The sequence below is a fragment of the Danio rerio genome, chromosome 9 (genome assembly GCF_049306965.1).
Source record: "Danio rerio strain Tuebingen ecotype United States chromosome 9, GRCz12tu, whole genome shotgun sequence".
Lineage (NCBI taxonomy): Eukaryota > Metazoa > Chordata > Actinopteri > Cypriniformes > Danionidae > Danio > Danio rerio.
Window position 1 is genome coordinate 27,005,404 of NC_133184.1, and position 12,835 is coordinate 27,018,238.

A 12,835-nucleotide genomic window follows, 5' to 3' on the forward strand; every position below is an offset into this window, starting at 1 on the left:
CAAGTGATGGGTTGCAGCTGGAAGGGCACACTGCATAAAACTTGATAATTTCATTATTAAAGGGAATAAGACCAAAAGAAAATGAATAATTGAATGAAGTACATAGGGTTAATTTAATTCAATCTAAAAATGTAATGTACAACCAGGACTATAGTGTATAAACTTTTATATCCGTGTAACAAAATTGCATATATAGTTTTGTTTATGTATGTGTATAACATATAATAAATATATATAACACACACACATATATTATTTCGAAACAACTATTATTTTTGGATGCAAAAAATCTTTGCCCAGCACTTCAAAAATTGAATGTAAATAATGTCTGATAATACGGCATGTTTTTTTGTTATTTAAATAAAAGACAACCATCTGTTTAAAAAATACTGATTTAAAAAAGAGACATTGGGAATTCATTGAGTAATTGACACACACACCACGCAATTTTGAGAGCAGTCACTATACTTTATTTGAGGGGGAGTAGTAGCATAAAATTTCATCTGTACATTATGTAACAATTACGTCTGATCAGGCCCTGAATGCGTTAAATACTCAAGAGAAAAGTGGACAGAAAAATGGCATGTCCAGCACAACAGTAATACAGCTGCTCGCCTCGCACCTCAAAATGGAGTGTTTTGGTAAAGTGGAGACATTCACTCGATGGCGGAGAGTTGAAAAGAATCGCTGTCGAAAGTGTGTCTGAGAGAAAAGATGAAGAGCGAAAAGCTGCTGGTCGATTCCCAGGAGCAGTAGTTGTAACGCCGCACCATGTTGTCAGTCGTGCTACACTTTTTTGAACGCTGTAAGTGGAAGTCTGAGGTAAAACATTGATTCGTTTTGTAGTGTTTCATCTCGCCGAGAAGAAGCGTCACTTCTCATTTATCCAGAAGAGGAATAAAACGCCAGTTGGGCCGTGATATAAATTAATAAAACTAAAATACAGATGTACAAAATTAACATTAAAATATTTTATAATAATAATAATATCAATAAAGGATTTTTTTCTGAGACATAAAAAAAAAATCATGCTCTTTTCACAATCTAAAACAACATTCATATGTACATACGGTGCATTTTCAAACCTACTAAACACGGGGATTATTTTGTTTTTAAAGTTTGGCTTTTTATCTCATTCAACCTTTTTTCCAAATTCCCCAGCTAAAAAACAAAACAGAAAGAAAACCAGACAGGGGAACAGGACAGCACCTGGTGAAACACTCGACAGGCCAGCAGCAGTCAATTTAGTGTAGTGTTTACAGACAAAAGGGAAAACGCACTCAGACTCAATCTGCCAACTTGGTCGTATAACCGACTGACCTTGTATTACGCATCTACAGAGTCCAGAGGTGGAGCAGGCCCTTGTGTTAGTCAGATGAAATCAATCTGAAAGAGCTGGCTGAAAGAGAGAGATGCTACAGTAGACAGAGGGAGAAAGAGAGAGAGAGAACTTTCATTGAAAGGGCTTGATTGCATACAGTTGTATGAACCTGAACATTGTCAAATGCATCACATGCGGCATCATGAAAGCAAAGTGAATCCAGGCGAGCCACTGAATCAGGATTTGTTCAGACAGGCAACAGAAATCCAACATTGTATCGAACTCAAAGCAGTTTAAGATGGTCATAGTCTGAATGGATGAAAAAACAAACAGATTTATGAATTAGATTCAAAGCAGATCTGAATGTGATCAGATTTAAAAAGAATAAAAACATACATTTGTTGAGTCTGAAGGGTCAGATTAGATCTCAGTTTATTTTTCCACCATTCAGGATGATGCATGATTGTAATATCAAAAGCAAAACAAGTGGAAATAAGAGTAAGCGAATCATATTTGTTCAGACAGGCAGGATGAAGCTGATTCAGTTTAGGATCCAAATGAGTTTAGTTGAAGTCTCAGCAAATTACAAATCCAGAAATACACAAGTGGTTTGAAATCAGATTTGTGAATTCAGATCTCATTAATGATGATAATATGACTCTAATACTGAAAGCGAAATGAACCACTGAATCTTATTTCAGGATTCATTCAGACAGGCAGCGGTGAATACAACTTCACATCAGATTCAAACCAGTTTAGTTGTTTGCAAGTCAACTTGTAAGAAACAAATGCAAAACCCATTCAAAAATCACATCAATATGTGGTTTGAATTCAGATTAAAAACAGATTCAGTGTGAACGCTCAGATCAGATTTCAAACCTATTTTAAAAATGATCTGATTTGTAATGACTCATACTGACTCCCTACTGTCTGAACAAACTCTCCCCAAATGACAGTGGATCCCAAAGACAGAAACACAACAGATCACACCGGATTGAAATACAGTGTGAACAAAGAGCAGCAGCAGAAAAAAAACTCTTGATTTGAAAGTTACTGCATGTGTTCGGTCCCCGTTACAGCATATTATTAGCTTAATACTCTCAGAAAACTGGGCGTCAAACATATGCATAGCATGTCGTAAGCCTGACGTCGACTTCAGTTTGTGATGTACATTACGGTTTAAGCAACTTGCTAGGCGCTTGTATTTTTACCACACTGGAAGTGGCCAGTGAGCTGTGAAACAGTCCCTGCTAATGATGTTATTGCACATAATATGACCACACTAATAAGGTGTTATATCAAGGGCCCTTGCATACATAATACAACAAGGGTCACCAGAATGGCACCGTAGGGCTCAAAGCAAAGGGAAACGCTTCCTGAGACATACTGAGATACAGTTCTTGTAGAAGTGTGTAGAAGGTGGCCTTGCTGCTGATTTGAAACCAGTGTGACGTGTCTCTTGCGAGGTCAGGCTTCATGAGGAGGCTGGTTTGAATGCAGCGCATGAGGCCGGTCTTCTACCCGCAGCACAATAAAAGCAGAGAGAGAGAATGCAGAAGACCAGGATTGGGCGATTCCAAATGGAAATGGAAATGAAACAAAAAGAGTGACGCCCCGAATACAGGAAATACTTCAGCTTAACAAATAATGAAGGGGGTTGTCCATGACTGCTAATGGGATCTCATGCACAAGCTCCACATGATGGAGGTAAAAAAAAAAAAAAACGAAGGAAAAGAAAACACAAGGCATGCACATACGTCAATGTTGTGAGGACACCGCAAACCTATATTGGTAAGTGCTTCTGTATTATTTTCACAAAATTCATATTTTCAGGGATTTGCTTTCTTCTCAACAGGTCTCGATAAAGGTCAAAAATGGTTTCAACAAAACCGTCACAATGCTAAAAAGAAAAGAAAAAAGAAAATCACATTTTAAACAGCAGGGCAACACAGAGAACAACTAAAAGAAAGAAGGCAGAACACTGGTTTATGAATGGCCATCATTTCTTGGCATAATCTGTCATATAAAAAAAGTTTTCCCCGTATTTAAAAAGCTTCCGTGCCAAATGGAGGTCATCGAAAAGCCTCTTTCGTTTATATCATATAGTGTTACAAAAAAAACGTATTATTAGGATGAGAAACTGAGGTATACCTTGTCGAGAGGTTGGTGGTTATCTGACAGAAACTCTGAAAGCTTTCAGAGGAAACACGTGTTGATTTGGGTTGTATCGTCACCCTTTCTGTTGATATCTGTACAGCAGCGTCACACTACACATTCAAAAAGCTGTTTCTTATTGGCATTACAATAGTCATTCATATGAACACATTAAATATGTGTCTCTTTTTTTGTTTTTTTACATGGACGTTGCCCTTTTTTATACTGAAATGACACGAGCGCTGTGCGGAGGACGAGTCTCGCTTGCTCCTCGAACGGGAAAGTTGCTTCTCCGAGAAGAGAAAACGACAACTTCTTTTGTCGTCAGCTTATAATCCGTTCGTCAATACGGCCCGTGGTAATAGTTCATATATACACACACATACATAAACGCAGCTGGCTCCAGATAAAGCCCAGATTCGGCGCAAAATGCACGGTCTGCATTTGTTCCAACCGCAAGTACAGGACAATCATCCAGCATGTCTGAAGCCAGCCGTCAGAAGAGCAGTCAACCACCATCCCCGACGCATCTTTTCTGTTCGGTCAGCCCACAATTCACATGCTGATATCCTCTAGTCATAGACTAGACTCCTTTGGGGGATAGTCCACGTTGGTCACCATTGTTACAACGGTGACTATTTCCTCTGGGGCAGAGACGCTGGTCTGCCTCTGCATCTGGACCACACGCTCCTCCACGCAGCCCGCAGAGAGACGCGCCTCGGCTTCATGGTCCCAACACTCTTCTATAGTCTCGCACAGCATGGCCAGACCCTGAGAGACACAGGAACATGCATTATAGCCAGCAGAATATTCATTTCGAATCGTCCATGTTTAATTAGGTTTGTTACATACCGGATGTTTCTGCCAGCACTCCCTGAGAGTGGGCCGTAGCTTTTTATGGACCACCACCTCCTGCATGTCCTCTAGAGTGGGATGTTGGCCCACCTCCTCCTCAAACGGAAGCATGTACTCGTCAACTGGACCTTCGCAAACAATGCACAAACATCTTAGATCAGAAAAACCCACCATCTGATTTTCAACAATGAGTTAGGGGTATGCATAATTGACAAATGATCACTAACAACAATTAAACAATACTTTGCAAAGTGTTTGGGCACGTACGGACGAAAAATGTGGCAAAAACTGCCAGTAGGTGGCAGCAGCTCCCTGCCTTTATGAGTGATTCACTGAACCATTCAGACCGATGATTGAAATGGCTCACGTTGTTTAGAATGCACAAATGAAATGCTCTGGCTTTGTTTGCAATTATTTTCATTGATGAAATAGAAAACAACAACAACATAATAATTTAACATAATTTCATCTATATAATTAACTAATAATGGCCAGCCTGGTGAAAGGGGAGGTTTATTTTTCTCAAAAAGTGGACCTTTTTGCAGTTATATGCCTCATTTTCTATTTAATTATGAGATTTAAAGTGCTATTTTTAGCTGGATTAGCTTGTCGAATAGTCATCATAACTACACTTTTTGATGTACCAAAATATTCCCTAGATCTAGAATAAGAAAATATGAAAAAAATACTCATTCTTAAAATACAAACTTATTACATCCCATACCATTAGAAAGAAAAATAGTTTTAAATTAAAAACAAGCCTATTGTCATTTATAAGGCAAATTATAAATAACAAACTGGCCAGCACATTCAACTTTACTCAGTCAGAGTTTGGTCATTTGAATAATAATAATAATAATAATAATAATAATAATAATAATAATAATGTAGAGCTTCACAATTTTTCTAAAAAAGTGCATTTGAAAATTCATGTATAACAACAATTATACTTAAATAAAATTTTAATTTGATGGTTTTCAATGGATTATTTTCACTATTTATGATGACATAACAGTCAAATAAACTCATGTATGGGACAAAATCTGGACCTTTGTCAGTGAGGGGTGAGTCTTTTGAACCACCCGAACCCCTGCTGACTACGAGTCTGTAATATGAAGTTTTTGTTTTTTGAGCTATTGAATAAAATCAAAATTACATTTGTGATCAAACTCATGCTGATATTAATTTAAATGGCATTCTTGTTTGATATTTAGAGGTGTCATATAAACCACAAAAACACATACATATACATATAATAAAAATAATGAATAATAATACATTATTTGTATACAGCATCTTTAAAACTTAATTATGTTTTGCTTTTTTAACTTCAATTATAAGATCATTCTAAAAGGTTTTACCAAGCAGTCAAAACATTTGAATTAAGTGAACTAACAAAGTGTGACATACTCAGAAACATCTGCTCGCACATCATTAAAAAAAATATACAATAATATAACAGGGACAAAAATATCAGACATCATAAAAAAAGATGACTTGGTTTAGGATTAAAGATTTTCGAATAAGTAACATACTCAGTTCTCTTACAATGTATGTTAACTTAATAATTGTCTGTCTTTCTGTTCTGTCTTTCACAAGAATTTCTCACAACTGTCTTCTTTATCTTCAGCACACATTGTAAAGGTGCCCTGGCATAATATGCATTACAAAAAATACCAATAAATATGAATTTAATCAAAAATATATGCCTGAGGTTTATACATCTATAATTTTTAGCATAATAGGGAGAATTTTGTTTTTTTAATAAGCCATTCAACAGCTCACTTAATTCTCTGCAGGTTCACAGGAATGATTATAATGTTTTATAATAATATATGATAATATTCAAAGAATTCGTTTTTGACTTCAGGAGATTAGAAATAATGAAGGCAATAAGTTAATTAAAAAATAACAATTGATGCATAATATGTTTCCCCACAGTGTAAATATGTTTATTAAGAGAACTGTCCTTAAAGGAAACACTGGTATCAAAGTATTAAGGGATTTTAGAAACCCTTGGGTCAAAGTTTTGCTGGAAGAATAAAAACATGTTTGCACATCAAAAATGTAAATGATGCGACTACTGACACAAACAGAAATGCATATTGTCTGTTTGTGAAAATATTATCCTGTGCTAGCAACTAAAATAAAAAAAGTATCAAAAGAGGACAAGCTTTGAACAAAACAACGTTTAAAACACGGTCTTCTATTAAATCCCATCATGTACTGCACTCAATGAGGTCACAGCAGTCACAACAGTCCCTGAGGTCTGCTTCATAGTCCAAATCTGATCAATACTGTTCCATTAGACCAGGCAACAATAATCAATAACGTCAAGCATACTGCACTTACAGTGACAGGGATATTCAAGAGCCTGAATGGCGATAAAACACACTGAAATACACGTTTTCGGCGAGTATTTGACTCCAATGTCAATAAAATTGCACCAATAAAATAGGAAATACAACTACAGACTGTGATGTCATAATGCTGTGAGAGGAACTTCAGAAATTTGTACCGTCAGAAGCAGTGCAGCGGGCCGCCAGCTCCCACAACACCAGCCCCACTGCATACATGTCTATCCTGAGAAAAGCGTCCCGCTGGAAGTTGATCGCCCCCTCCAACACCTCTGGGGCCATATAACGCCTGGTTCCCACCTAGGAGCCCACACACAGATCATTACATTATTAGCACAACACTAAAAAAAGTTGCATACATGGTCTCTTTTAAAGAGTACATCACTAGTGAATAATGGTTAAATGTCCATCCGTCAGAGAAACTTCACATTAGAGGATATGAAAACGTCACGTATGTATATGTACTGAGGAACCATGGGTAATTCATTAAAAAGTCAATGAAATCAAAAAAGTATTGATTCTGTCAATTCAGTCCTGGTCTGAATATAAAGGTCCAGCCAGCCGTGATTTATAGCTTGAGTCAAGATCCTGTGTTTTGTACTTGTTGTAGAACACAATACAACAAGAAAGCTATATTTGAAATTAGATTAGATTAGACTTGTGCTTTTTATTAAATTACTGAGTGTTTACCCAAACACTTCACACCGCTGTTAAAGTTGTGAGAAAGCTCAGAGTTAAGAGTTGCTTAATTAATTTGTTTCCTTGTTCTTATGCTTTTAATTATTCAACGCATGCATGATTTCATTAACACTTGTTTACTTTAATAATTTCTTGAAAAAAATGTCAAGATGTGTTTACCTCATTTAGAAACACTTCAAGGCTAAATGCCATGGTTTTAAATAGAATTTGTTAGCATTTTGGCATGTGGGATAAAATTTGCTGCCGATATGCTATTGACTATTGGTATTCTGGTTTCGTGACCAGTCTATTATGTAGGCAGCACGTTAGATTTTATGATACAGCCTCTAATACTCCTCCACAGAATCATATTCATATTTAAACACGGCCAACCCTCACACAATGGGATCTGAACAGCTGTTTTAACTCTTACCTGCCCATGTGTGTCCCCAGCTGACTTCCCAGCCTCAAACTTTAAAGCCAATCCAAAATCAGCTATACAGGCTGTCAGGTTTGTCTTCAGCAATACATTCTTGCTCTTGAAATCTCTGTGAACACGAGACAAAGCTTAAATAAGGTAAAATGGCTTATATTGATGAATATATTGTACTGTATCTTTTATACATAGCATGATAACTTTGGCTAATGTCTTGACAATACTGAAAAATAGAAATATAATAAAGAAACAACAAAACCATTTAAACAAATACAAGCACAAGATATTTACATCAGACTTTTACATAAATAAATAAATATATGATAATATTTTGTCAAGTTTGCTTTAAGAAAAAAAAACCCCTTTACATTCTTTGAGTCGAAAAGCAGGACAGTCCAAATTGTTTTTTAATAAAGATATTTTGAAGATATTTTTGCCTTTACAGACAGTCAACAGGGTCCAAAGCTTTCATAGTCCAGATAAAAAAACCCTTCTTTAACACTCCCAATGATTTAAAGAAACCTATCTAGATTTAAAGTTCAAGACACCCTGAAGTACTTTTTTTTGTGTGATTTTAACAGATTTGTTTGTGTCGAGCATCTTTTAACCATTTTTTTTAAAATTCTGAGGTAGATTTGAACTGAGAGTGGTTTCATGACCCTTTCAGTAAGTCGAAAAGCAGGACAGTCAAAAAAAAAACTTTTAATAAGATATTTTGAGGCAGTGCAGTGGCGTAGTAGGTAGTGCTGTCGCCTCACAGTAAGAAGGTCGCTGGTTCGAGGCTCGGCTGGGTCAGTTGGCATTTCTGTGTGGAGTTTGCATGTTCTCCCTGTGTTCGCGTGGGTTTCCTCCGGGTCCTTCATTTTCCACCACATGCCAAAGACATGCGGTACAGGTGAATTGGGTAGGCTAAATTGTACGTAGTGTATGAGTGTGAATAAGTGTATGGATGTTTTGCAGAGATTGGTTGCAGCTGGAAGGGCATCCGCTGCATAAAACATATGCTGGATAAGTTGGGGGTTCATTCCACTGTGGCGACCCCGAAATAATAAAGGGACTAAGCCGAAAAGAAAATGAATGAATGAAGATATTTTAATATATTTAGACACTCAACAGGATGCAAAACTTCCACAGTTTAGAGAAAAAAACACGAGGAAAAAATCCTTTTTTTTTTTTTTTGCAATGCCAATGGTAGAAGAATGCCATCCAGATTTCTAACAATTTGTGACTTAAGATTTGTTAACTTTTCAATATTTTCAAGGTGCAAACTGTTTATTAAGCCTGTTTAAATGTGGTATTAAATGCCTTTTTGTCAGTCTGATTACAAGTGAGCCATGCAATATACAACTAAAAGTGTGGTCTAAAAAACAACTTTTAGAAGTAGTGTAAACACCTATTTCGTCAAAAAACCCACAAAAGACCACAAGCCACAATAATTACTTTCCTTCTACAAACCTAACACATGGTCTCAATGAGACATAATCTGAAGAAAGCAGACGTAAATAAGGTATTCATACACCACTGCATTGTCCCAAAACACAGGTTATGACTGAAATCCTAGTTGCCATAATGCCTTTCACTTACTTTTAATTTACTTACATTATGCATGTCTGTTAAACACTTGTGATCGAATACCTAAAAACGCAGACGAGACAGATATACATTTCTAACCTGTGTGCGATGGCTGGTTTGTGACCATCTCTGTGTCCTGGGAAGTCGGAGTGCAAGTAAGCCAGTCCTCGAGCCATGGTCTGAGCGATGTGGCACAGCTCGTTCCACGTCACTACGTTGGCCTTCAAGTAGTCCGTCAGAGAACTCTGCAGATCAATCACAACTGCGCATCAGCCTGCAATACAATTAACTCAACCCTTTTGACTAACAATAAGAAAAAACAAAAGTAAAAACTAATAGGAAAACCGACTGCTAATAAAGCAACGTGCAAAGTATGCTTGCACTATTGACATATATTGACTCAAATGACTTGAAATATTCTTTTTATGAAAATGATTTCTTTTGCACGACTGAATCCAGCCAGGCATCAACATGAAAAATGTCACTTTTGTCACTTCATTATTTCTGTCTCTTGAGAACAGCTCAAACAAAAGACCTCCGTATCTAAATATTTTAACGACAAACTGCAAATTTATAGAGAGACAACCACATCAATAGCATTCAAAAATAGCCGTGTGATGCATTCATTCTCTTTCTCAGCCATCAGTTTCTGTCATGATTATTTTAATATACAAGCAAAATTAAAGTCTTATCCAAATTCATGAAAAATAAATCAAAGACTTTAAATATCATTAGCAAAAAGAATATAACGATATGTGATGGCAGAGGGATCAATTAGTAAACTTTGAAAGTAAAATATGGATCTAGAAATGTTCATCTTTTAAAGTGTGAGCTAATGCGGCCCAGTTGAATTGGGCTCCAGACCTTCTCATGGTAAGCCGTGATGAGCCACAGCTCAATGTCTAGGTTGCTTCCTCTCTTCTCAGCCCCGATGAACTGCAGGATATTTTCATGCCTCATGCCGGGGATGTTGTAAATGTCATACTCGTTCTGCCAAGACAGTTTGTCCTAAGAAAGAAACAAAGTACACAGCAATTAGAGCAGTACTCGGGTCAAGATGGGCAATCTCCTGAACAGTGATCCACTGGTATGTCAACATCAGTAGAGCTGCTAACTGCTCATTATAACAAGTGACAAACTAACTTAAAAACTTTGCTGACATTCACAACCAACTCAGATTACGTAGGCAAGCAATTATTAACCAGAGATTTGAATCTAGGTAGAGGAGTGAGACAGCTTTTCTCAGACTCAACTAAAAATCTCAATTTACAGATACCATTTCATGAAACAAACATGTGTTATTTAATCTATAAACTGATATATACTGTTATATCATATATATTTAACAAATTTATACATTAAGCAAATATAGTACAGTACTTTTGTGTGTTTTTGAGATTTTTTTTAAATACTTTTGCAGACATAGAAAAGCAAGCAACAGACAAACCCATCATGCAATAATAATCGGTGTAAAATGATGCATGAAACAAGGGCAAAATGGTGACATACAAGACATATATTACCTACAAAAAGATACAGCAATAGATGTAAAGAGAGAGAGAAAGACAAAACTTTCAAATCTTCAGAAATTAAACAATTCTATTAGTCTTTATGATTTTTTTTAGAAAAAAAAAGACTGTATCCCACATTTTATACAATTTCGAAGAGTTCCCAGAAGTGGTATTTCTTATTCTTTCCAAATGTAAAGTTGAGATGAGTCCAAAAAGCCAGTCAGAAAAAAAGAGGCCAAACATTTTTCTTCCAGAAACAAAGAATAACTTTTTTTAATGATTATGTCACTCTAAACAGGAAGCTGTACATTTCGGTTGAGAGTCACCAGAAAATTTGACCAGCCAAAAATAGCTAAGATTGGGTCAGGGAGTAAAACATAATTGTAAACTTTAGCAAAGAACTGAAATATTTCTAAGCAAAAAATCTGAATTTGAACACAAAACCAAAAAAGATGTGCTACGGTACCCACAGCAGCTTTACACTTGTTGCATGTGGGTAAAACCAAGGGATGGAATTTACTAAGATTTTTTTGTGCGTTTTAAGCCCACATTTCTGCATTTATTTAAAAATGCAATAAATATTTCTAACATGTAATTTATTCCTAGGGTGCTAAAATGTTCACGTCAGCACCAATTATTTTAAGAGTAAAAAAAAAAGTACAAGATTTTCACAGATTTCATAAGACCAGCAGTTATTTAGGTTTATAATTGTTGCTGAATATAAGTATTAAATTGATTCTGTTAAATAGGGCTGAATGATATATCGTTACAGCATTAATATCTGCAATAGTTATATCTCAAAATTATATTATTTATTAATGATTAAATGATAAAGAAATTTTAAATTTTTATTTTTATGTGTTATTTTACATTCAATTACTGTACCAGGGTTTCGACAGGTTTTATCAAGTCAAATTTAAGACCATAATGAATGAAATTTCTTACACTAAATGCTAAAGATGCTATTTAATGGCCAAGTAAAAACCTTAAAAAAGAAATTTTTAAAAACAAATGTTATTGTAAGGAAGATAATTAAACCCTATTATTAAGTCAATAAATTTAACAAATAAACATTTCTTAAAACGTTTATTGAAATATATTGTTAGTGATTGGATGGGTGTTGGCCCAATTGGGCATAGATTTCATAGGAAAATAAGACCATTTAAAATGATTTAAGACCTACAGTACAATATTTTAATGGATTTAAGACTTTGAGGCCTAAAATTTTTTTTTTTTTTTTTTAAATTTAAGACATTTTAGGACCCCATAGATTTATTTAACTATTTATTTAACTTGTTTTTTTTTTTTTTTTGCTCTGTTGTATTTATGTTTTTAATTTATTATATTTCATGCTGATGCACTGGATAAAAAAATACCTGATCATCACAGTTGATTCAATTTAATGACATCTTTTCAAATAGAACTATTCAAATCATCTGGAGATATTATATTCATATCGCAATATATATATAGTCATTGTATGCATCTGGTTTTGAATCATTTGATGGAGTCTTCTTTTCCACCAGCCTCTCAGCAATTAGAAATAGATTCATTAGGTTTAATTAAAATCACATTATATGCTAATGTTGTAAATGCTGTGCACATGTGCTTCAGAGGCTGACACATGGCTCAGCTCCACGTTTGGCCGTTTAATTGGTTAAGCAAGTTCAATTAATTAACTGATCAGCTTTAGGAGCTAAGTCTCTTCGTGCGGTACCTGAATGGGGAAAATCTTCACTGCCACATAGTCATTGAGCAGCTGAGCCTTCCACACACAGCCAAAGCGCCCCCTAGCTTTGATTTCCAACAATTGCAATGGCTTTTGGACCAGGGTGGGAGATGGTGGCATTGGTCCAGGGTCCTGCAAAAAATAACAAAAAACAAGGTGTTGGTTAAACAAATCAACGTAGAAAAGAAGTTCTGTAATCTTCATTATTATTATAATATCCAT

At 35.6% G+C, this 12,835-nt stretch overlaps 1 protein-coding gene across 4 annotated transcripts in view; it reads right to left on the bottom strand.

The window, feature by feature from the left end:
- Nucleotides 1–447: 447 nt before the first annotated feature.
- acvr2aa (activin A receptor type 2Aa) overlaps nucleotides 448–12,835 on the bottom strand; it is a 63,429-nt gene continuing 51,041 nt past the window's right edge. For 3 of the 4 annotated variants that reach the window (XM_021478662.3, XM_005167561.6, XM_021478661.3), the window contains 7 exons: nucleotides 12,602–12,745; nucleotides 10,238–10,381; nucleotides 9,473–9,618; nucleotides 7,799–7,913; nucleotides 6,849–6,987; nucleotides 4,328–4,458; nucleotides 448–4,246 (listed from right to left, as the gene is read on the bottom strand). In XM_021478662.3, the coding sequence (XP_021334337.1) occupies nucleotides 4,052–4,246; nucleotides 4,328–4,458; nucleotides 6,849–6,987; nucleotides 7,799–7,913; nucleotides 9,473–9,618; nucleotides 10,238–10,381; nucleotides 12,602–12,745 (1,014 nt within the window). In that variant the 3' untranslated portion in view covers nucleotides 448–4,051. The remainder of the gene's footprint in view (nucleotides 4,247–4,327; nucleotides 4,459–6,848; nucleotides 6,988–7,798; nucleotides 7,914–9,472; nucleotides 9,619–10,237; nucleotides 10,382–12,601; nucleotides 12,746–12,835) is intronic. The other variant, NM_001110278.2, reaches the window with a different exon arrangement.